At 38.9% G+C, this 25,597-nt stretch overlaps 1 protein-coding gene across 1 annotated transcript in view; it reads left to right on the forward strand.

The window, feature by feature from the left end:
- LOC126253155 (tropomyosin-like) overlaps window positions 1-25,597 on the forward strand; it is a 293,413-nt gene that overhangs the window by 179,015 nt on the left and 88,801 nt on the right. The window contains exon 6 of the mRNA XM_049954313.1: window positions 6,123-6,310. Within this exon, the coding sequence (XP_049810270.1) occupies window positions 6,123-6,310 (188 nt within the window). The remainder of the gene's footprint in view (window positions 1-6,122; window positions 6,311-25,597) is intronic.

Here is a 25,597-nt window from a genome sequence, read left to right on the forward strand (position 1 = left end):
ATACCCACTATTCTACTGTATTTCTGGTCAAAAACACTATTTTTTGTGCATCCCTAGATATTGCTTTGTTCTCTGTCTTAATGTTTGTAGCTGCTCTTTGTTTTCCTTTAAGGCTTCTTATATACTCAGAAATACTTTTTTACCCTTCTTAATAATCTCCTCTTTCATCCCCCCCTCCCCTCTCACCTTCCACCCCCTACAATGCAACAATTTATTGCTGCATTGCTGCATAACTACTAGTAAGCAGTCTTAATCTCATTTAACTCCTGCATTAGTGTTTCCAGACAAGCCTTGCTCCCTTTTCCTTTGTGATCTCATTTCTCTGTATAGCAAACTTCCTTTTTATTATTCACACTCTTCTACTCTAATAGACTTGGTCTTTTGATTATTTTATGACTTTGCATGGAACATGCTTTTCTTCATATTCTAATATAATCTGCTGCAGTTCTGATCACAATACATTAATTTCTTTTGTGGTATTAACCACTGATTGGACATCTCAGCAAAATATATTCTATTTCCTCTATGTTTGCTGTGTTAAATTCGACAACTCTTTTTTCGTTTTCTTCCCCCAAACTATCTCTGTATTATCAGAAAAAAAACATCCAACAAGCAAATTATCACTCTATGTATTTTTTTATTTATTTTGGTAATAAATTATGTGTAGTCCCCTCCCCAGATCTGTCTGTTTGCTACAAGCCCATTATTGAGCTGTGAATCCATTTTTCCTTTCCAGTGCCTGTCACATTTACATTCTCTCCACTCCCTTCCCCCAATTTTTACACTTCTACCCTTCTTTGCAGACAGGTTACCACAATCCAAGAATCTTTCAATTGAACTCCAATGCCATTCCCTATGCCAGACCAAGCAGTTGTTAAAATGTCATATTTACCAAAGTGGATGAAACTCTGTTATTAAATGCTTTCTCAATAAAGTTTAAAAAGACAGATAGGAGGGAGATGGGTCTATAATTAAAGGATGCTTGTTTATCACCTCTTGTATGAACAGAATTTTCTACTACATATTTCAAACAATGGAAAATTGAGGAGGGAATAAAGTTTAAAAAGATAGATAGGAGGGAAATGGGTCTATAATTAAGGGATGCATGTTTATCACCTCTTGTATGAACGTAAGTTTCTACTAAATATTTCAAACAATGGAAAATTGAGGAGGGAATATGGGTTAGGATAAATTACAGCTCACTGCACAGAGAAGGTGCTGAGTACACTGTTGGATATTATTAAACTGTTCGACAAAGTTATTTCTCAGATTACAAGTACACAAACACATTCATACTGGCACAACTCAAATGCAGATACTGAAGCTGGATGGTGGTAATTAGTGATCTCAGTTGGGATGTATAGTGGGAGTACAAAAGAAGTACGGGGTGGCAAATGGGAGGGATAGCAGGGTAAGGGGTTGGAGAAGACATTGTGTTGGTAAGTGTATGAATGTGGAGGTACATGGTGGAGCAGTATGATGAGCTGCTAGGTGCAGCATCGGGAGGCTGTGCTGAAAGTGGGTATGGTGGAGGTGATGTAGGGGGGGGGGGGGGAGTACAGTGCCACATGGTAGCTGCAGGAGTAGGTGGTAATGGGAGGATGCATGGGACAGGCTTGCATATAGGGCTTATATATATGGATGTGACCCATGTCACCCATTCCACACTAAGAAGTCCCTTCAATGCACACTAACCAACCCACATGCTGAGGTCTTCACAGACCAAAATTACCCTCCCCACCTTACTGAGAAACAGATATCCCACATCTTATCTTCCCAGTCATCTACAGCCCCCACATGTCCACTTATTGGTCACAAAAGGAGCAACACTATGTGGCATTTTTCATGGGAATTATGACTAACAAACTATGTGTTTGTTGCAGGAATCAGACACTCTATTGTGGTCAAGAGACAGCTGGACAACCCAATTGCTGAGCATGCTGGACAACATGTATTTGCATTCCTGAATTGCACAGTTGCAAACTCTCTTAGTGACATACCCTTCATTCCAGTAATTACACTGCCCTCAAACTTTGCTAGCCCCTGTCCTCTATCTGCTTCCCTACTATTACTCCAGCTTTACACAGGTCTTTTGTCTTCCCAGTGTGTCTGCATAAAGTTTTCCTCTTCTCCACATCTCTCTTCCTCCCTAGGCTAGCATCCTAATGCTGCACATAGCAGCCCACCATCATTTCACCACCATGTCCCTAAATACTTCTACAGACAACGTTACAAAAACTTCACCAAATTGAACCCTGCTATCCCTCAGTAGATCACACATTCTTATCCATAAAGTTGACAGGAATGGAATTGAGGGTAGTGTTCTGCATTGGCTTACTTCATACTTGTACAGTAGAAAAAAAAGAGTGGTAGTCTCTGCAAATGTAGCAAATTATTCTTCCAAATGGAAGAAAGTAACACAAGGTATCCTTCAAAGTTCTGTCCTATTACCTATTTTGTTTCTATTCTACTTTAATGACCAAACAGTCAATATAAATGCCCCATTGGCTTTATTTGCTGTTGATACATTGGTATTAACTGAGGACTATGAGTCAGAAAATATCTCTTGTCTGCATCATAAATACATACATCATTTAGAAACATGGTTACAGCTCTGTGGATTAACCCTGAATACACTGTGATCCAGTTGAGAGCAAAACAGGCAACATCCCTTGACGTTAAAATTAACCATAAAAATCAAAGTCTAGAAGAAGTGGATTCTTTGAAATTTTTAGGGTTAAACACAGACAAGAATTTAAATTGGAATAAACGTCTAGTAATCAAACTTTATAGCTTTGCAATTTGCAATGCAAATATTAGCTAATGCCACTGAAATGTACACATGGAAAGTTTCATACCACAGCTACTTCCAATCAGTTACAAGGCACAGTATTTACTGGGGGAAATTCAAGCAACATAATGCACATACTGAAATTATAGAAAATAATCATTAGAAGCCTGTGCTGTGCATCCAAGGAAACCATGTTGCTCATTGAGAGACCTGAACTTCCAGGATTTTTCTGCAACCCAAGGTTTTAAATTCTCTTGCACAGTTCTTACTTGCTGCAATTATGTCTTGAAAATGGTGGAGTGTGCTCCTACCAAAATATCATGTTCAGGTAACTGATGGGAATGCATCCCGGTGACATCATTTACACCCTCAATATTTTGACAGGAGCACAGCCTGATACTTTCATGACAAGTCTTGAAAATTTCCTTGCATAGTGCTTACTTCCTGCAATTATGTTTTGAAAATGACAGGGTGTGCTGTTATCAAAATATCATGGTCACATAACTTACAAGACTGCAGCCAGATGACCTCATCGACACACCCCAATATTTTGATAGGAACACACCCTGTCAAGGCAAGGAGTGACCCTGTTGAAATATCAATGGTTGTCAATGACGTCACTTGGTTGTATTCCCATATAACTATGCAAGGCAAGCTGTTTTAATCACACTTATAATACAAGAAATAAAGATAATTTTATGTTCCCTGCTCATAATTTAAACTTATATGCTCTGACTCCCCAGTATATGGGAATGAAAAACTACAATGAACTAAAAGCCAAGAACATTCTGAGTATGGGCCTAGATTCACTGAAAAGAAAGCTACATTATGCTCTACTTCAGCAATTCTACTACTCAGTTCAAGATTTCATGAAAGGTGAACTCAATATTTGAGCAGGATGTAGGTTATCAGTTGCCTTGTGATGTAAATATGGGTATCTTTTCACAAAAAGTTAAATCAATGTTTAAATACTGCTCTATCTTATTGACTACAGTTTTGTACCAGTGAAACTGTGTTAACAGTATTTAACTCTACTGAAAAAATTAGCATATATGTGATATTAGATGAATAAATCACAATTCTTCCCCCCACCCCACCTCTTCTCTCTTCTGTACCCTCACTACCACCCCAACTGAAACTCGTTACTTCCTGCAGCTAGGCCTCTGTGCCCGAGATGATGGTGGCCATGTGAGTATGAGTTGTGCATGTTTTAGTGCATGTGAAAGTGTGTGTTTCTAGAAGATAGGACTTTCAATCTCTGTTGGTCCATTACAACTACAGGACGCCGGGTGGTATGTACTTTTCAATGTCAATAAACTTTACCAACAGCTGTTCATTTTAAGATATTTTAATTTGTTCTGAAAGCAACCAGTTTCAGCAATTCACTTTGTGATTTTCAGGCTTCATATATTTTTTTTTTTCAAATCAACGAACTTATGGCACTATACAATAAGCTTGTTGATTTGAAAAAAAATGTATGGGGCCTGAAGAAGACAAAATTAATTACCAAAACTGGTTGCTTTCAGAGTAAAATAAAATATCTTTAAGTGTATAGCTGTTGGTAAAGTTTATTGATATTGAAATATAGAAATGACTTTGTGTGATGGCGTAATAATTTTCCTATCTGCCACTCAATACTTTTTCTGTAAGCTGAGTAGGAATCCATCCTAATTCATATCACATTTTTCAGTCTTTTAGACTCATGTTATTGAATTGTTACAATGATAAGCCATGGAGAGGATGTCAAAAGTTAGTTCTGCTGATGGAATATGCAAGCATGCCTAATGAATCTGCTCCTGATGGTTCATTTCCAGTCTTTGTGCCTTCAGCTACCTACAGGGAGAATTTGTTGAACTTAGGGGCTAATGATCTGAATTTAAAACCATCTTCTTTGGTGTTACTGTTACCAAGGACTTGAATATGATTTGGCTCATTGAGTTTATTTATTTTGTACCTAATAATTCTCCAAACTGCCATTTTTTCTGAGGCATTTTTAATTTTGTGTGAGTTTTAATCTTTTTCATATTGTGAGGAATTTTGCAAAACTGCTAATAGTGCATGTTTGTCTCTTGATTAGATCTAATAATCTACATGAAGTAAAATTATTTATCTTCCTGGCAGAAGATACTTTGGTCCCAGCTGTTAGTCACTCTTCCTCTAGGCTCCCACTGTAAATGTTCCTTATCTTTTGTTAAGGGAAACTGGATTCATATAGTTATTAGAATATTTTTGTGAAAGAATTATGTCATTCACATGCCAAATGCCTCTGGTAAACTTATTCCCATTGTTCTTTCAGTAAATTCTTCCCGAATAGTGTGACCGAGACAACTGTATAATTCTGTACAGCTGCACTTTTCCATTCTCTCTACACCTCATTAATGGGATGCATCAGTGCTGCCATTTGACCATCCAGATTTATTTATTATTGGACTCACATCTATTAATTGTAAGGCAGTTGGATTTTGAAATTAATTATCTCTCACTATTATATTATGCCCTGCTATTCTTATTAAAAATATTGTTTTGGAGAACATACCAAAGCTGGAAATCAATAAGTGTAAGTGCCTAGATGAAATCAATATTGAAATCTCCACATAAAATGACTTTCTAGGGGAGAACAAGGAATTTTATGCACAGTGTATCACTTAGTTTATGACTGTTAAAACCTAACTTTGATGCTAGTTGAATTTAAACAATGGAAAATTCAGGGTGGAATAATGGAAATATTGTGAAAAGTATAGATTGCTACTGACCATATTGCAGAGATTATTGGTCATAAACAGACTCTACAAAAAGACTACTATAGACAGAATCTTTCAGCCAGAAAATCATCTTTGTTGTGGCCGAAAAATTAGATGTTTAGTAACCATTTTGATGTGCCTAGTTGCAACTCAGCTTCTCCACTATATGGTGAGTATTAATCTATCCTTTTCATAACTTTGCTGCTAGTTGTCCATTATTTACTTGCTTGAAATTGCATAATATGAATCTTCATCAGAATAAGACATCGACAACTGTTTTCTGTGCACCAGTTGTAGATGCATTGAACTTACATCTGAACTGTATCTTAGAAGTTTGAATGTGGACCTTTACCTAGTATCCTTGTGTCATCAGCAAAAATTACTCTTTTTTAACTGCTTTTTAAAGATATAAGAAGTTGTGTCCAGTGCAGGTTTTTTAAAGTATTGTTAATGAATCTTTCACTTGGAGTTTTGAAATTCGTGTGTAAATAAGATCAGTATCATATTTGTATCAAAATGACTTTGAAAAAATTGCTCTCCATGAAGCACATAAATGGCAATCATTTTTGACATTAACTTTTAATTTCTAGCAGAAACTACAAGAATCTGAACATGCCAAACAATCTATGAAGGAAAATGAGAAACTTCCTGTAAAAACATCAGATAAAAATGTTAATGCATGTGAAAATGAGAAACTTCCTGTAAAAACATCAGATAAAAATGTTGATGCATGTGATCCAAATTTTGACCCTGATGAATTAATCAACATGAAGAAGAGGTTAGGAATATATGAATGATAATGATCCTTTAATTTCAATTGCTTGACATTATTTTACCATTATGAGTGCATCTTGAATAAATAGTGTTACATATGAGTAAATGGTTTGACTGTTATGTATTAATATATAGTAGCAACCATATGTATAACAATTTTACCTAATTTTCATTGAAAATGAAATAAAATAGTGAACAATTCTGTTTCATTCTCATGATACTAGGGTTGTAATAATATGTCCATTTGTTTCCTTCCCAGCTGTAAATAGTACTTATGCTTAGATTATAATGTACAGAAGGTTCTGGTTGATAATTATGAATTATTTAGGAATAAAGGAAACAACTTCACCAAAACACAGAAGCACTGTGTCATCAGCAGGTACACAAATGAAAGGTGCAGAGCTTTGCTAACTTTCAGAATGAACTTCCATCTTCAAGCTTGAAGGAAAAACATGCAAATCTCTACATTGTGCTCAGTCAATTGCCAGCTCTTTCTTGGCAGGGAGGGGGTTGGGGGGAGCATCTATCAGACTGTGGAGGGTGCAGGTAAAGGGAGCAGGTGGCAGATGGCTGGCTATGTGATATCACAGACTAGAGTGTGAGATAGCAGCATACAACTAGCTGACACAAACTGGGAGGGGGTGCTGGGATGGGGTATGGTGTACACACACACACACACACACACACACACACACACACACACACACACACACACACACACACACACACACATACACACACACACACACACACACACTATTGGATTTGGGGGGGGGGGGGGTGACAGCAAGTTATCTTAGTTTTAGGCCAGGGAAGTTACGGGAGCAAATATGTGCTGTAAGGGTAATGTCCATCTGTGCAGCTCAGAGAAGCTGGTAGTGGTGGAGAGGATCCAGATGGCATGGGTTGTGGAGCAGCCATTGAAATCTTGCAAGTTGCGCTCTGCTGCATGTTGTGCCACTGGGTGGTTCACTTTGTTTTTGGCAACAGTTCGGTGGTGCCCATTCGTTCTAGTTGAGAGCTGGTTGGTTGTCATACCAATGCAAAACACTGTGCAATGGTTGCAACAGAGCTGATATACAACAAGGTTGATTTCATAGGTGGCATGGCCACTGATGGGGTAGGATAAACCTGTAATGGAACTGGACTAGGTGATGCTGGATGGGTGGACTGTGCAGGTCTTGCACCTGGATCTTCATCAAGGGCATGACCCCTGTGGCAGGGGATTGGGGGTGGGAGTGGCATAGGGGTGCAGACTGGGTGGGTATTGGAACACCACTCTGGGAGGGGATGGAAGTGTTCTGGGTAGGATGTCCCTCATTTCAGGGCATGATAATAGATAATCAAAGCCCTGAAAAAGGACATGATTCAGTTGTTCTGGTTCTGGATGGTATTGGGTGACAAGGGAGGCACTTCTTTGTGGCTTGTTCTTGAGATAGATGTTAGGATCAGTTGTGTGTGGGGATATGGCAAGGAGATCTGTTTGTGCCAACTTCTTCATGGACCACATAGAGGAAACATTCCTAGTTTCCCAAAACACCAAAACCTTGGCCTGGTTCAGGTATATTGATGACATCCTTATGACCTGTACCCAAAGCCAGGACACCTTACCCTCATTCCTCTACAATCTCAACACCTTCTCTCCCATCTACTTCACCTGGCCGTCCTCCACCCATTGTGCCACTTCCCTAGATGTTGATCCTCTCCTCCCAGATGGCTGCATCGACAGCTTGGTCCACATCACAACCACCTACCACCAACAGTACCTAAACTTTGACAACTACCTGCCGTTTCTTACCAAAAACTCCCTCCCATACAGCCTGGCCACCTGTGGCATATGCATTTGCAGTGACAAGAATTCCCTCACCCAATATGCTGAAGACCTCACAAAGGCCTTTGCAGACAGGCAATACCCTCCACAATTAATACACAAACAGATCTCCTGTGCTGTATCCATACACACACCTAATCCTCACATCCATCCCAAGAACCAGCCACAAAGAAGCACCCTTCTTGTCACCCAGTACCACCCAGGAATGGAACGACTGAACCACATCTTTCGTCAAAGCTTTAATTATCTATCATCAGCCACAAGATACTTATGTCCCCTCCCAAAGTGCTGTTCTGCCTCCCACCCAGCCTCCAAAACATCCTAGTCCATCCCTATGTCTCTCCCAACCACAATCACCTGCCACAGAGACCATGCCATTGAGGAAGAGCCAGATGCAAGACCTGCCAAAACTACCCACCAAGCACCACCTACTCCATTCCTATCACAGGTTTATCCTACCCCATCAGAGGCCTTGCCACCTGTGAAAGCAGCCATGTTATATACCAGTTCTACTGCAACCACGATACAGCATTTTAAATTGGTATGACAATCAGCCAGCTGTCGTGTAGAACAAATGGCAACTGCCAAACTGTTACCAGAAACAAGGTAGACCATCCAGAGGCACAACATGCAGCAGGGCACAACATGTGAGATTTCAATGGCAGCTTCACAATCTGTGCCATCTGGATCCTCCTGACTACCATCAGCTTTGCTGAGCTGCAGAGATGCAGCATGTCCTTTGCTCCCATAACCTCACTGTCCCCCATCCTCCCCCCCCCCACCCCACCCAATAGTGTATGTGTGTGTGTGTGTGTGTGTGGACACCCCCACCCAATTCATGCCAACTAGTTGTATGCTGCTATCTCATGCCATAGCATGTGAAATAATGTGCCCACCAGTTGACTGAGTACATTGTAGGGAGACAGGCATATGCATGTGAGTGAGTGTATATGTGTATTAGTGTGCATGTTTTTCCTGTAAGCTTGAAAAAGTAAGTTTATTCTGAAATCTAACAAAGCTCTGTGCCTTTTGTTTGTGTACCTATCGATGACGCAGTGCTTCTGCCTTTGGTGAGTCATCTGCTTTATTCCTAAATAATATGCTTTGATTAATTTCTTCTTCATTCTTCAATTTACATTAAAATTAAAGCCAAACAACAGTATAAGAAACAATAGTCATTCACCAGCTGGGAAAACACACACACTTCTTTGTTCTTGGGTTTGCATTCAAATTAAAACTGAACAACAGTGCCATATAAGCAATAATAAACATTCGTCAGTGGAGACACCACACCAACACAGATGCATAGCTGCGATGTGAATGAAGTTACTGTGTGATCAGTAATCAGGTACAAACTTTTACTAAACTGAAAGCATGATTCAGTAATGTGAATTGTCACTTCTCCAGATGTAAGGTTTCATGAACTCTTTATCAAACTGGTGGAGTACCCATTAATTCTAAGCACATATTCCTGGTATTGCATCTTATGCCCAAGGTGATGCAGCTCACATGTTATGCTTGTGAGCACTATTGATCATACACCTTCTTTAGTTTTGGAATGATTAATACACTCATGAAACATACAAGTTTGACCAAATGATCCATTAGTACCAGAATCATCAAATGTGAACAATACTGCAAAGTTGGAGAGGTGGAGAAATCAACTCTGGCAGAGCACATGCTATGTGAATGTGATCATGTAATAAAATTTTCCAACATTTGGTTCTCTCTGCTGCCATTCCCATATGTTCAGGGAAACAATTGAAATTCATAAAAATGAACATAGTTTTAACAAGGAAGAAGAAAAGCTCAAGGAATGGATCCGGAGTTCCCATGGTGCTACAGATGAGTGTTGCAGGTAACAAAGGTAGAACCACAGCAGTATTGACAAGAGAAAGGCCCTCAGACATTGGCAAGACATGTAAATACCATCTCTGGCCATGGACTTGACTTCTTTGTGCCACCAGCAATGGAGGGTAAATATTAGAAGATGTCATCCACTTATGCTGGGAGAATGTCAGAAAAATCATTAAGCAAAAGTTGGCAGAAATTCTTGGGATGAAAGCCAAACACAATAAGTCTTACAATTTGACTCTCTCAGATCCAGGAATATGAACTCTTCATGAAAATTGTATAGGCTGTAATTGGTATGGAGTCAAAACAGCTTGTTGTTGTTGTTGTGGTCTTCAGTCCTGAGACTGGTTTGATGCTGCTCTCCATGCTACTCTATCCTGTGCAAGCTTCTTCATCTCCCAGTACCTACTGCAACCTACATCCTTCTGAATCTGCTTAGTGTATTCATCTCTTGGTCTCCCTCTACGATTTTTACCCTCCATGCTGCCCTCCAATACTAAATTGGTGATCCCTTGATGCCTCAGAACATGTCCTACCAACCGATCCCTTCTTCTGGTCAAGTTATGCCACAAACTTCTCTTCTCCCCAATCCTATTCAATACTTCCTCATTAGTTATGTGATCTACCCATCTAATCTTCAGCATTCTTCTGTAGCACCACATTTCGAAAGCTTCTATTCTCTTCTTGTCCAAACTATTTATTGTCCGTGTTTCACTTCCATACATGGCTACACTCCATACAAATACTTTCAGAAATGACTTCCGGACACTTAAATCTATACTCGATGTTACCAAATTTCTCTTCTTCAGAAACGCTTTCCTTGCCATTGCCAGTCTACATTTTATATGCTCTCTACTTCAACCATGATCAGTTATTTTGCTCCCCAAATAGCAGAACTCCTTTACTACTTTTAGTGTCTCATTTCCTAATCTAATTCCCTCAGCATCACCCGACTTAATTCGACTACATTCCATTATCCTCGTTTTGCTTTTGTTGATGTTCATCTTATATCATCCTTTCAAGACACTGTCCATTCTGTTCAACTGCTCTTCCAGGTCCTTTGCTGTCTCTGATAGAATTACAATGTCATCAGCGAACCTCAAAGTTTTTATTTCTTCTCCATTGATTTTAATACCTACTCCAAATTTTTCTTTTGTTTCCTTTACTGCTTGCTCAATATACAGATTGAATAACATCGGGGAGAGGCTACAACCCTGTCTTGCTCCCTTCCCAACAACTGCATCCCTTTCATGTCCCTCGACTCTTATAACTGCCATCTGGTTTCTGTACAAATTGTAAATAGCCTTTTGCTCACTGTATTTTACCCCTGCCACCTTTAGAATTTGAAAGAGAGTATTCCAGTCAACATTGTCAAAAGCTTTCTCTAAGTCTACAAATGCTAGAACCGTAGGTTTGCCTTTCCTTAATCTTTCTTCTAAGATAAGTCGTAAGGTCAGTATTGCCTCACGTGTTCCAATATTTCTACGGAATCAGAACTGATCTTCCTCGAGGTCAGCTTCTACTAGTTTTTCCATTTGTCTGTAAAGAATTATTTTGCAGCTGTGGCTTATTAAACTGATTGTTCGGTAATTTTCACATCTGTCAACACCTGCTTTCTTTGGGATTGGAATTATTATATTCTTCTTAAAGTCTGAGGGTATTTTGCCTGTTTCATACATCTTGCTCACCAGATGGTAGAGTTTTGTCAGGACTCCCAAGGCCGTCAGTTGTTCCAATGGAATGTTGTCTACTCTGGGTGCCTTGTTTCGACTCAGGTCTTTCAGTGCTCTGTCAAACTCTTCACGCAGTATCGTATCTCCCATTTCATCTTCATCTACATCCTCTTCCATTTCCATAATATTGTCCTCAAGTACATAGTCCTTGTATAGACCCTCTATATACTCCTTCCACCTTTCTGCTTTCCCTTCTTTGCTTAGAACTGGGTTTCCATCTGAGCTCTTGATGTTCATACAAGTGGTTCTCTTATCTCCAAAGGTCTCTTTAATTTTCCTGTAGGCAGTATCTATCTTACCCCTGGTGAGATAAGCCTCTACATCCTTACATTTGTCCTCTAGCCATCCCTGCTTAGCAATTTTGCACTTCCTGTCAGTCTCATTTTTGAGACGTCTGTATTCCTTTTTGCCTGCTTCGTTTACAGCATTTTTATATTTTCTCCTTTCATCAATTAAATTCAATATTTCTTCTGTTACCCAAGGATTTCTACTAGCCCTTGTCTTTTTACCTACTTGATCCTCTGCTGCCTTCACTACTTCATCCCTCAAAGCTACCCATTCTTCTTCTACTGTATTTCTTTCCCCCATTCCTGTCAATTGTTCCCTTATGCTCTCCCTGAAACTCTGTACAACCTCTGGTTCTTTCAGTTTATCCAGATCCCATCTCCTTAAGTTCCCACCCTTTTGCAGTTTCTTCAGTTTTAATCTACAGGTCATAACCAATAGATTGTGGTCAGAGTCCACATCTGCCCCTGGAAATTTCTTACAATTTAAAACCTGGTTCCTAAATCTCTGTCTTACCATTATATAATCTATCTGATACCTTTTAGTATCTCCAGGGCTCTTCCATGTATACAACCTTCTTTCATGATTCTTAAACCAAGTGTTAGCTATGATTAATTGGTGCTCTGTGCAAAATTCTACCAGGTGGCTTCCTCTTTCATTTCTTAGCCCTAATCCATATTCACCCACTACGTTTCCTTCTCTCCCTTTTCCTACTACTGAATTCCAGTCACCCATGACTATCAAATTTTCATCACCCTTCACAATCTGAATAATTTCTTTTATTTCATCATACATTTCTTCAATTTCTTCGTCATCTGCAGAGCTAGTTGGCATATAAACTTGTACTACTGTAGTAGGTGTGGGCTTCGCATCTATCTTGGCCACAATAATGTGTTCACTATGCTGTTTGTAGTAGCTTACCCTCATTCCTATTTTCCTATTCGTTATTAAACCTACTCCTGCATTACCCCTATTTTATTATGTGTTTATAACCCTGTAGTCACCTGACCAGAAGTCTTGTTCCTCCTGCCATCAAACTTCACTAATTCCCACTAAATCTAACTTTAACCTATCCATTTCCCTTTTTAAATTTTCTAACCTACCTGCCCGATTAAGTGATCTGACACTCCACGCTCCGATCAATAGAATGCCAGTTTTCTTTCTCCTGATAACAACATCCTCTTGAGTAGTCCCCGCCCGGAGATCCGAATGGGGGACTATTTTACCTCCGGATATTTTACCCAAGAGGACGCCATCATCATTTAATCATACAGTAAAGCTGCATGCCCTCGGGCAAAATTATGGCCGTAGTTTCCCCTTGCTTTCAGCCATTCGCAGTACCAGCACAGCAAGGCCGATTTGGTTATTGTTACAAGGCCAGATCAGTCAACCATCCAGACTGTTGCCCTTGCAACTACTGAAAAGGCTGCTGCCCCTCTTCAGGAACGACATGTTTGTCTGGCCTCTCAACAGATACCCCTCCGTTGTGGTTGCACCTACGGTACGACTATCTGTATCGCTGAGGCACGCAAGCCTCCCCACCAACGGCAAGGTCCATGGTTCATGGGAGGAGGCAAAACAGATTATCACGTCCATAATAATAATAAAAAAAGATTTTTCTTACATATTCGTGATAATGTTAAGCCTGTTACATTTTACCTTGGTTGTAGCTGTTTCAACTGCAACAGTATTTACACCACTATCTGACTTTTGGGTGATAAAGATGCATTGGAAACATTGGATGTAACTGGGAATGAATAGATACTCATGTGGTCAGTTTGCATACTTTTGGCTTCAACTTCATATCAAAAGCAATGAAGTGCTAACCTTGTCAGATCTGACATATTTGACTCACAACACTGGATAATTTTCACCCACATGTGGACGTCCCTTACTGCTGAGTGATTCTCCAAGCTCCGTATTAACATATCTCACAGAATGTTTTGACCAAAGCTTATTGCACCACCCACAGGATAACACCATCTTCACAGTAATGTGGGCAACATTCTCTGTGGGAGCATGATATAATCCTAAATTACACAATATAGATTATAATTCATGCTAGTTCTTGTCCTGTGATAGTTATAAGATGGTGTCCCTTGCAAACATCTTTCCCAAGTACATCCAAGTAACAAGTGAATTTGCTGAAGAACATATTTAATATGTGGGAATGTTTGCAGCACTGGCTAGCGGAAAGTTTCAAAGTCTTATCTCTCAGAGTTGATGGTCACAATTCAGTTTGCTCTGAGACTCAGGTGACTTATGTTGTGTATGCTTACATGTATCGAGTTTTTATGATTTAAAGTGTGTTATGTACTCCATACCACTGTGTCATCTGTCATTCACTATCACTATTTACCAGAGTTCCACATTGGTGACCCCAAACTTTGAGTGAACACTAAAATGGTGCAAATTCATTTAATGACCATGTTGCCATCACTCCTCTGTTGTGTTATGCTGTCATCACAGATCACACAAAGTATGTCTCTCTAATCAGCCACGTTGGCACCCATGTTGACATTATGTTTTACACCATCCTTGCAGTGCATCTGTGGACAAGTATGAGACCACCAAAACAATGTTCTTATAATGCCTCTCCTAGACTCCTTAAGAAAAACTACACCAGGTACTTTACATTGAGAATTTACAGGATGGAAGCCCCTCTGAATTGTGGCAGCATCTTCACAACAAAATAGACCCAGGCATCATTCCCAATGAGGTGCTGTGGACAATATGTATCATAAAACTCCCATCCCAGGTGAAGATGACTTTACACACCACTAGTAACCAGTCACCTGACACCTGCCTATCCGTGACCAACAGTATTATCTCCATTTCTCGACATGGACATAATATCAACAAAGCTCCCATAGAATTGTATGGATATGCATACTGCACTGTCATGTGCATGATCTCCTGCAGCCACTGACAGTCACTGAGTGCTTGCAGCCCTGCCCAATGCTGCTGTCACAGCAGCAACCATTCCCTGTGTTTACAAAACAAACTCGGCAGCAGCTGTCACTCCCGGTGTTGGCAGCTGTGGATGCTCAGTCTCATTGCTGTTGTTACTATGTGTGTTTCTGTGACATCGCACACTGCTGTCATTGACCTATCATCACCCTGACCTGTGAACAATGAGAAAGCCATCTCGACACACACAAAGTCGCCGCCTGCTCACTGGCCTCTGATGTCACTCTGGCCAACCATCTGTATGCCCTCGACCACATCATTGGGCTACATTTTCTGGTTGACACTGGACTGCAGACCTGCATGGCACCTCACATGCCTGCCTTGCCTACGTGTGAAAACTTCCATCTTTGCTTTGAAATGTAACAGCCCATTAAGGCCTATTTAAAATGAACATTTCCCAGTCTAATTCAGGATCGCACATGTAGACAAAATATGTAACTCGTCTAGAAAAACTTATGACTGAGAAAATAACTGTTTAATCTATTTCAGTACAAAGTGTAGAACCTCTGTAAATGAAGAGAATAATTCCTGTGAAAGGAGTCTCCAGTAATTAATAGAAAATATAAATGTATTATTGTAATTCCTTATTTGAGAGTTTATTCTCGAATGAAATAACAGACATGTACTAATATTGTAGTGTACTTATTGTTCTGAGCAGACATATGTTTATATATGTATTTTCAGTTTTTATATGTACATTTTAATTGTTAATTAATCAAAAAACAATTTCAATCAATGCCGAGGATTGTTTGGGATTGTTAAGAAATTATAAATAGTGACTGCCATGTTGGCATAGAGAGTCAGTCTGGTGTTAGTTTTTGAGCAGTGAGCATGTATCTGCTCCTTTTGTATTGTAAGTATTCTTTGCCTTTGTAATAATACTTTTATTTTATTTTGAAGCTATAATAAAAATTAACAAAGTCAATACAAGATTAAATTTAATCAACCATCCAGTAGTTGTGTTACAGTGACCTTAATGTTCTCAGGACCACAAATGCAGCAGATAAAACGTAACTATAATCAATTCCATTATTACGAGTAGTTAGAGAAATGTTATAGCTTGATGGCTGCTAGTGGCTCTCCTATTGGTGTTAGGGACATCCAGACACAGACTGCTACATCCAGGGGCCAGTCCTGGGTGCTGATTTGCTAAGGTATTTCATCTTGTGCCATTACTGCATGCAAACAAGCTCACTAACATGCTTCCTGACTGCACTACTGACAGTACACGCACTTGGCTGCCTCACTGCCCCAATACAATGACACTGACACTCCTTTGTCCCACACAACAGTACATACAACACTGTGTGGACTGCACTGACCTTTTACTGCAAATATGAACATGCAAGAGACACTCACTCACTTCCAACAGGACACTGCATCCCTACCCAGCTGCATCCAAACAGCACAGACAGAACCCACAGAGGCTCGATCCACCCTCAAGAAATTCCGTTCCTCATGTACCAACTATGCTTGCAAACTGCACGTGTCACCTGACACCTCAAGGCACCTGACACAGTCGGCCCTGCCTCACCATTTATCCAGGTCAGAACATTGCCTACTGATTATTTTGTGCCCTCTCCTTTGCCACCTGTTGTCATCTGCACCACACTTGTGCTACTGTCGCTCGCCTCCCTTGTGTCTCTGTGCCCATGTCAGATGATGCCTGTTGTGTCATGTATGTACCTGTGCAGTATGCTGCCTCCTACTTTGTACCTGCTGTGCAAATTTATACTAAAAAAAGTATATATAATATAATTAATTGGACAAATGGCTCTGAGCACTATGGGACTTAACATCTGAGGTCATCAGTCCCCTAGAACTTAGAACTACTTAAACCTAACTAACCTAAGGACATCACACACATCCTGCAACCGTAGCAGTCGTGCGGTTCCGGACTGAAGCGCCTAGAACCGCTCGGCCACCGTGGCTGGCTAATTGGACAAATTAATTTTTGTTTTGCAGTTTTATCATTTTGATTCCTTATAGGTGCAATGTATTTCACTTTTAACTTACATAGATTCCTGTATTCACTTTGCTGTTGAGATTTACACAAGTTGGTTAAATGGTTCTCCTTCCACCATAATTAGTTCTCATTTTTGACCGTGTGTACAATATTGATTCTTAATCAGACTTCCTCTTCTGATGCAGGCAGCTACAGTGACATGACATTGGGATAATGTGCAGAAGAAAAGAAAACTTTTGTAGTTTTGCACAAAAATGAACTCTCAGACTTCATATTTTCATAAAATTATTATTCAGACAACATACTGTATCACAAGAAATACGTCTTCTTGCCACAAGAACTAAAGACAGAGCCCCTCTAATAATTGAAATAGTTTCCATCATTTTCCTCTCACCTTCCTGCATAGCAAAACATCACTTTGCCGACGCTTACAGTGGCCGCACTAGTATTTATTGTCATTGGTAATAACTTTTATTGTAGCATGTCAGGGCTTTTCCTTATATACCTATACAATTGCCCCCATACTGTATGGTGACATGCAATGGAGGCGCACAGTGTTTTTTATACACCCGTAGAGCTTAAATCAAAATTTTTGCCAAAAGGGGTACAATGACCTTTATTTGTTGGCCTATTTTTCTTTGTATTTTGGGTTGGAAATGTCAGCTTGTCTTGCTTACACATTATCTTACAGGAAATACACAACATACATACGGAATGGTAATTCACTAAGTAATTTACATGACAGCACTGCGAAAGCTGGTGCTTGTCCTTCTGGCAACATTGCCAGTCTTTGTGCGCGTGCGCATGAAATATGTTTGTTGGCTGGGCAAGAGCTGTTAGCGCTCCACACATTATTGTGTATGGTCATTTGTGCTTCCACTCCTGCTTTAGTGTCACTTTCTCACTGACAAGGGAACCTCCCCATCGCAGCACCCCCCTCAGATTCAGTTATAAGTTGGCACAGTGGATAGGCCTTGAAAAACTGAACACAGATCAATCGAGAAAACAGGAAGAAGTTGTGTGGAGCTATGAAAAAATTAAGCAATATATATATAAACTGAGTAGTCCATGCGCAACATAGGCAACATCAAGGAGAATGTGAGCTCAGGAACACCGTGGTCCCGTGGTTAGCGTGAGCAGCTTCGGAACGAGAGGTCCTAGGTTCAAGGCTCCCCTCGAGTGTAAAGTTTATTTTATTTATTTTCGCAAAGTTATGATCTGTCCATTCGTTCATTGACATATCTGTTCACTGTAATAAGTTTAGTGTCTGTGTTTTGCGACCGCACTGCAAAACCGTGCGATTAGTAGACGAAAGGACGTGCCTCTCAAATGGGAACCGAAAACATTTGATCGCAAGGTCATAGGTAAACTGATTCCTCCACAGGAAAACACATCTGATATATTCTATATGACACTGGTGACGGCATGTGCATCACATGACAGGAATATGTTGTCGACCCACCTAACTTGTACACTTGGCGAATGGGTAAAAAGATTCTTCTACCTTGCCCGATTTAGGTTTTCTTGTGGATGTGACAATCACTCCCAAAAAAGTGATGAAAACATAAGAGTTTGTCACATAAGCTGCAGCAAATGAATTCAACAGTTTCACAGTCGCACAGTTTTTCCTGTGCTATTTCAAAACATATGTTTTTAATGTTTTCAAATTTTTCCGTGTGTAGACCATCAAATCCTGCATATGTCCAAGCAAATCTGAACATGTCCTGGAATTTTGGAGATTGAAGTTGATTATGTGTGAGTGCCTGAACTCTGATAATTGTCAGAAAATAAAAAATTCAACTTTTCACTCGTGGGAAGACTTGAATCAATGACCTTTCGTTCCGCAGCTGCTCACGCTAACCACGGGACCACGGCACTCCTGAGCGCATGCTATCCTTGATGTTGCCTATGTTGCACATGGACTACTCAGTTTGTATATTTTGCATATTTTTTTCATAGTCCACACAACTTCTTCCTGTTTTCTCGATTGATCTGTGTTCAGTTTTTCAAGGCCTATCCACTGTGCCAACTTATAGCTAAATCTGAGGGGGGTGTGATGGGGAGGTTCCCTTGTGAGTGCCGTACTATCCATCGTAAATCTCTTCTTCTGTGCCGTGTCAATGCTCTGGTCACTGCAATGTAAAAAACTTATAACTAACTTAAAAACTAATTGTGTTTCATAGCTCATAGGCCATGCATATACTCGGTCATCACATTCATTCACAGACATTTCTCATATTTCATTCTTATTTCTTTATATATTTATTTGTATTCCTTTTATTCATTTACTGCAAAGGAAGTTACTTTGACATCTCCTACAGTACCTTATCTTTTTGTTAGCTGACATGTCCTGTATGTTTCGTTGTAATGATTTCTTTTAATTCTAGTTACAATGTATGTACCTTACTATTGACACAACTTCGCATGTTGATATAAATGTAATATTATATTCTTTCATTCCCTGATAGTAAATGTAGTTGTTATGTGTTATTATTTATTTTGAAATTGGGCTTGATACTTGTGTAGCTTCGCCTTTCGATGTGGTTGCACCATGAGTTAGCCTGTTGTGCTTGTGCAAGGTCAATGTCTCTTCCCTAGTACTGATGTAAGCATGCATTGTTGAGCGCACACAGCTGAGTCATACGCTGCTCCAGTTTGCATTTCGCATTGCATGAAGCTGTGTTTTTACACTTCCTACTAGTCAAATGTTTGTCTTTGCTTACAAAGCAAGAAAATACACATTTCATTTAAAAATACACATAATAAAAATTTTTACTTATAAAACTATGACATTTACTTATATTTTATGAGTAAAAAAAAAACTGCTGTGATACTGTGGCACTACTCGTGAAATGCCTTTAAGTCTGTGAGGGTGGAGACCATTGTCTCTCCCCGTTCTTTCATATACCAAACCTATAAGTTCCAGGTTAAGGTATTTTTGCAATAATATAGGGCCCAGAGTATGGCAATTGCCATTTTTTATTTAGTTTACTGACCTTTGTCGATTTGGGATGTGTTCTCAAGAGGATTCGTTGCCCCTTGAAAAAATGAGTAACTCATTTTAACTTTTTGTCGTATATTCTCTTTATGTATTCTGCTCTATTCTCTAGTGTAATTACTGTATGTTTGATTTTATCCTGTAAAGTTAACTCTTTAATAGGTAATTTTGGTGTGGGTGATTCCCATTCGTCAGTTTGCTTTCTGTTAAACATAAGTTCATTAGGAGCGAAACCTGTGGAAGTGTGGGGGAGATTGTTTGTTATTTGCATAAATGGAGTCACTTATTCAATCCATTGTGAATGCTTATTAGGAGTGTATGTCCTTATAAATCTATTGAATTCTTTAAACACCCTCTCCATGGAACTTGCTTCTGGGTGGAAAAAACTTACCAAGATGTGTTTAATGTCCTGTGTATTCATGAATTGTTTCCATTTTCTTCCCACAAAATAGACTGCATTGTCTGTTAATTTGACTTTGGGTTTCCCCACTCTTCATAAATAATCATCTTCAATCCGCCTTAAGATGCTACTGGCTGTAGTGATTTTGATAGCATAAAGTTTGATGTATTTTGTGAAAATATCATAAAGAGCTATTATGTATTTGACACCATCTTTTGCTCTAGGATATGGCCGTGCGATATCCAGAGAAACCATTTCCAGTGGAGTTTTGGTTAGTATGGAGTGTAGTTCTGTAATGTCATATTGGATGGTTTTGTTCTTCAGCAAATAGCACACTTTTTCAATATTTGTGAAATATGTCGTCGTAAATTAGGAAAGTAACGAAGTTTGGAAATCTTGTCTTTACATTTTGTTACTCCATAGTGTCCCCATACTCTGGAATGCATTCACACCAATGGTTAGAACTTCCTTGCTTCTGGTGAAACAAAATGCCTTTATATAACTGATACCATTTACTTACTTTATGGTTTGTATTCTGGTTGAGATTTTGTATTACCTTTTTCCACCTATTGTCTTGGTGTTGTATCATTCCCATCTGTCTACAAAATTTTTTGTAGTCTGATTTTTGTGTATTACTTTACATCAATAATGTTCGGATTTCTAAATTGTGTTCAGGCAGTTCACTGAACTTGTCTAGTTCCTGCGGTAATCTGGATAGTGCATCTACGATAATATTCTGACTGCCTTTTATGTATATTATTTCAAAATTGAATTCCTGCAGGTACAAACACCACCTCACTAGTCTTCATTGTAACAGTTTACATGTTAAGAGGAAAGATAATGATTGATGATTACAATAGATCTTAGTGTTTTTACCCCAAAGAAAATACTCAAATTTCTTAAACGCCCAAACTACTGCTAAACTTTCCGGTTCTGATATGGAATATGCTCTTATGCTCTTTCTGCCTCCGATAAAGTTCTGCTGACAAAGCTGATGACTTTGGGTACTGTTTTTCCTTCTTCTTATTCTTGTATCTGAAACAAACATGCCCCCAGCCCCTCAAATGAGGCACCCGTGCTTAAACAAAAGTCCTTAGACATGTGAGGATGACTCAAAATGTTTGCTGATATTAATGCATTTTTAATTTTGGTAAAGTCCTCCTGGCATCTCTCATCCATAGCTAAGGTGTATTCTTTCTCAACAGGTTAAGTAGGGCATCGCTATTCATAAGCTGTTGTGGTGTAAATTTTTGGAAAAAGGAGGTTATTCCTAAATATGCTTTCAATCGTTTTTTGTTCCTTGGGGGTGGGCAGTTATGTATGGCATCTAGTTTCTTTTGGCCTGGTAATACCATGTTCTGATATGATATGTCCAAAAAATTTTACTTGCTCTTTGCCAAAGTTGGATTTTTTTAAGATTTGCTGTTACTTTGTACTCTGTAAATCTCAGAAATACCTTTTCCATTATACTGATGTGTTATGCCCAAGTTGATGGGCCTATTAACATATCATCAACATAAACGGTAACTTTACTGAGCAATTCCGGTCCTAAGACACAGTCCAAAGCTGATATAAATATGCCTGTGCTAATGTTTAAGCCAAAGGGTAGAACTTGAAATTCATAACTCCTGCCATTGCAGACAAATGCTGTGTATTTTCTGCTCTCCTCTTGTAACTTTATTTGCTAGTAGAATTTTTTAAGGTCAAGAGTACTGAAATATTTGATGTTATGAAATTTTAGCAATTGTTGATCAAAATTATCTGGTTTTGTTCTTACTGGTACTAGGATTTTGTTTATGCCTCTAGCATCTAAAACTAGTCATACTGATCGATCAGGTTTTCTAACTGGTAGTATTGGGCTGCAGTATGGTGAAAATGATGGCTGTATGATTCCTTATTCACACATTCTATTAATTTCCTGCTTAACTGCTTCACACTTTGCCCACAGTATAGGGTAAGACATAACACAAAATGTTTCATGAGGATAGACATTAATTTTATGTTCATAATCTTTGATTACTCCTGGATTCTTACTAAAAACCTTTGCATATTTAAAAAGTAAGTCAGAAAGCTCTTGTCATTGTGTAGCATCTAGAATATTTGTTTCATTCAGTTTTTGGTCTACTAATTCCTGGTTAACTTCAGTGCCAGTCTTGTGTTTGTTATCACATTTGTTCAACAAATACATAGTGGGATATGAATACTGTCCAGTGAGATGGGATTCTGGGTTTACTGTGTCATACCTCTCTGGTGTGTAATCAGGCTGACAGAAAATCTTTGGTCTTTCCCAAAGAAATGACACTTACCATTACCTATGTCTATTTGAGTTTTGTTGGTTCTAAATTTGTCCATACCTATCAAGCAGCTGACTATAAGTTTGTCTACTATTACAAAATTACACTGCACAGAAAATTGTTCAACATGCACGGTGATAAGAGCTTGGTGGTTTACTAACTTGGTTTTGCCGCCGTTAGCAGTTTGTACTTCGCAATTTTGTACTGGCAGAACAGGAAATTTATTCCGTCTTTTTAATTCTGTGAAAAATGCTTCAGACATTAAATTAGTTATGGACCCTTTATCAAGTATTAACTGTGTGTCTATACCAAAAATTTTCACCCTGACTACTGCTTGCGTTTGTTCTTCTGGTGTATTTTTCGTCGGTCCTAGTTCATGTTGGTATAGATCATCTTTTATGTCTCCTTGCTCATCAAATCGTATGAAACATGTTTGAAAATCTGATTTGCCTCCATCGCTTATAATGTCTATAGTATGGGGCTTGACTACAACTGATTCAAGTTTTCCTGCAGTGTAGTCTGATCTACTTCGGTACACTGGACAGTTTCTGTCAGTTGTACTGTGTGATTGTTTCCCCAGTGTGTATCATTTCCAGTTCGTGACATGCTTTCTTGTGTGTTCATATGGCTGTTGTGGAATGTTGCCTCATTGTGATTCTGCTCGGCAAAAGTTGGATGCGGTATGGCGTGCGGCATGGTATTATTGTTGCCTCGTGCTGGCCTTTGGTACAGCTGACTGTTTTTATTTACATGCGGTGAATAGTTGTGAGAGGAGGGATGGAAATTAGCTTGTGGATGGTAATCGTTCCTGTTATATGGAAAGTTTTGTTTAAATCTCTTGTTCCTGCCATTTTCATTCCCTTATCCATTATCACGGTTAATGTATCCTTGCAGTTGCGCTTACCAGCCTTGCTGTATGTTCGCATCTGGCTTTTTGTACTGACCATTCAAGTTATGTTGTTGTGGTGTTTGGCTGTCTGACACTCTATTTGTTATTACTTTCTCCTCATATATTAGATCGATTGACTCTAAAATGGATAGAAGATGTTCTTTGTCATGTTCGGGTGTACTAAATAATTTCTCACGAATGTGTGATGGAAAACAACTTTTTAAAATGTTTAAAACATCAACACAAGAAATAAGATTTGCCCAATAACATCTTTTATTGAGATACTTCTCAAAATACCCTCGCAAGCTACCATATTTGCTATTAAAAGAGGCGGGATTAAAAACCTCTCGCCTGAGCCTCTCCTGTATGGCTTCTGATCAGTATCTGTCAAGAAATGCCTGTTAAGATTGTAAATATGTGGCACAATGCTCAGCTACCTCAGTTTCCCACAAAAATACATCACCTTGCATGTACCCAACAACAAATCTCATCTTTTGTGCTTCCATCCAATTTCTAGGAAACACATGTCGAAAAGCACTAACAAATACAACAGGATTCATCTTCTTACCTTCACTCGCAAACATTAGGAATTGACAGTGTTTTAATAGACCTTCCTCAGCAAATATAGTGGACAAGCTGTTTGCATTTTGTGCTGTTTTTACATAGCTGTCATAATTATTTACATTTCTTGTAGGTACTGGTTCTGGTGTCATGCCCTGTAAACTTACACTCTGCATTCTGTCATTACTGCAGGCATCTGTGTGCATACATTACTTTGGTTTGCTGTGGCTGGCACTTTGTGTATGTATAGAACTTGTGTCTTTGTATCACTCTGTAGCTTGCAAATTGGTGTTCACTTTGTCGATAATATCATTTTCCTTGTGCTGAATAACTTTTTCAACTACACCATTGCTTTATCTACATTCCTTCTCTACCTTTTCCGCTGCAATACTGGTTTTGTCCAAAGTACCTACTTCAGCTTTTGAAATTACATGAGGTAAATTTTTAATTAACTTTGTCTCTTTCCTTTTTGGCACAGACTGATTCGATTTCAAGTGATGCTACTTTTAAAGTGAGTTCATCAATAGCTATTGGTATATTTTTGTAATCCTTATGCAGTTTGTTCACTATGGTAGAGATGTTCTTTACTGTGGAAGTTAACTGTGTTTGTGTAGGTTCCAAGTTTGTGTGTGTGCCTTTAATCGCTTTTATTTGTTGCTCTACTGTATCATTCTGCTCGTTGAGAGTGTCTAATTTCTGATTTATTTTCGTAGTGTCATTGTTTATTTCTGAAAGTACATCTTGCTTTAGCTGTTTTTCCATGTCACTAAATTTTACACTCATTTCCTTGCGAAAATTCTTTATCAAATCACTGATCTGTTGTGTGACTACATCCTGAAAATCTTTTAAAACTTGTTTTTGCTCTTGTTTCATGTTGTTTATGTCATGTGACTATGGTAAGGTTTTGTGCCAGAATGTCAAATTTTGTATTTATGTCTGTTCGCAAAGTGTTGTTTGTATTTTTTATTTCAGTGCTCAATCTTTCAAGTTTTTGAAGTATCATGGCAAGTGCACTATTTTGGTTGCTATCTAATGTGCTTTGGTTGATAACAACTGTACTTTGTAAGTCAGCATTTGGATTTTGTGTGATGGGTGATGGTAAAGTGTCATCAAAAAACATGTTATGTGTTCTTTCTATGTTGTCCAGTGTAAGCAGAATGTTGCTTGCTGAGATATGTGATGTAGTCTCAGCTGTTGTCATCAATGTATCATCAAAGTTAGAGCTCTGTGAAAGCTCACTAGCACTTGTCACTTTGGTTATGTTCATCTCCGAACTATTTATATGGCTAAGAGAGGAAGAAATGGCTCTGGTGTTTCAATTGATCTGTCTTGCAATTGTACGCCATCTTGGCTCATTTCATTTTTGCCATTGTCAACAATAATGGAAACTGATTTTTGTGCCCTTTTGATTGAATGTTAAGATTAAAAATTTTGGAAAACAGAATACTGAAATATATTACTTTTGTAAATTTAAACATATGATTTACGTGTTGTCAAGCTTTAATTGGCT

This window comes from Schistocerca nitens, chromosome 4 (genome assembly GCF_023898315.1).
Source record: "Schistocerca nitens isolate TAMUIC-IGC-003100 chromosome 4, iqSchNite1.1, whole genome shotgun sequence".
Lineage (NCBI taxonomy): Eukaryota > Metazoa > Arthropoda > Insecta > Orthoptera > Acrididae > Schistocerca > Schistocerca nitens.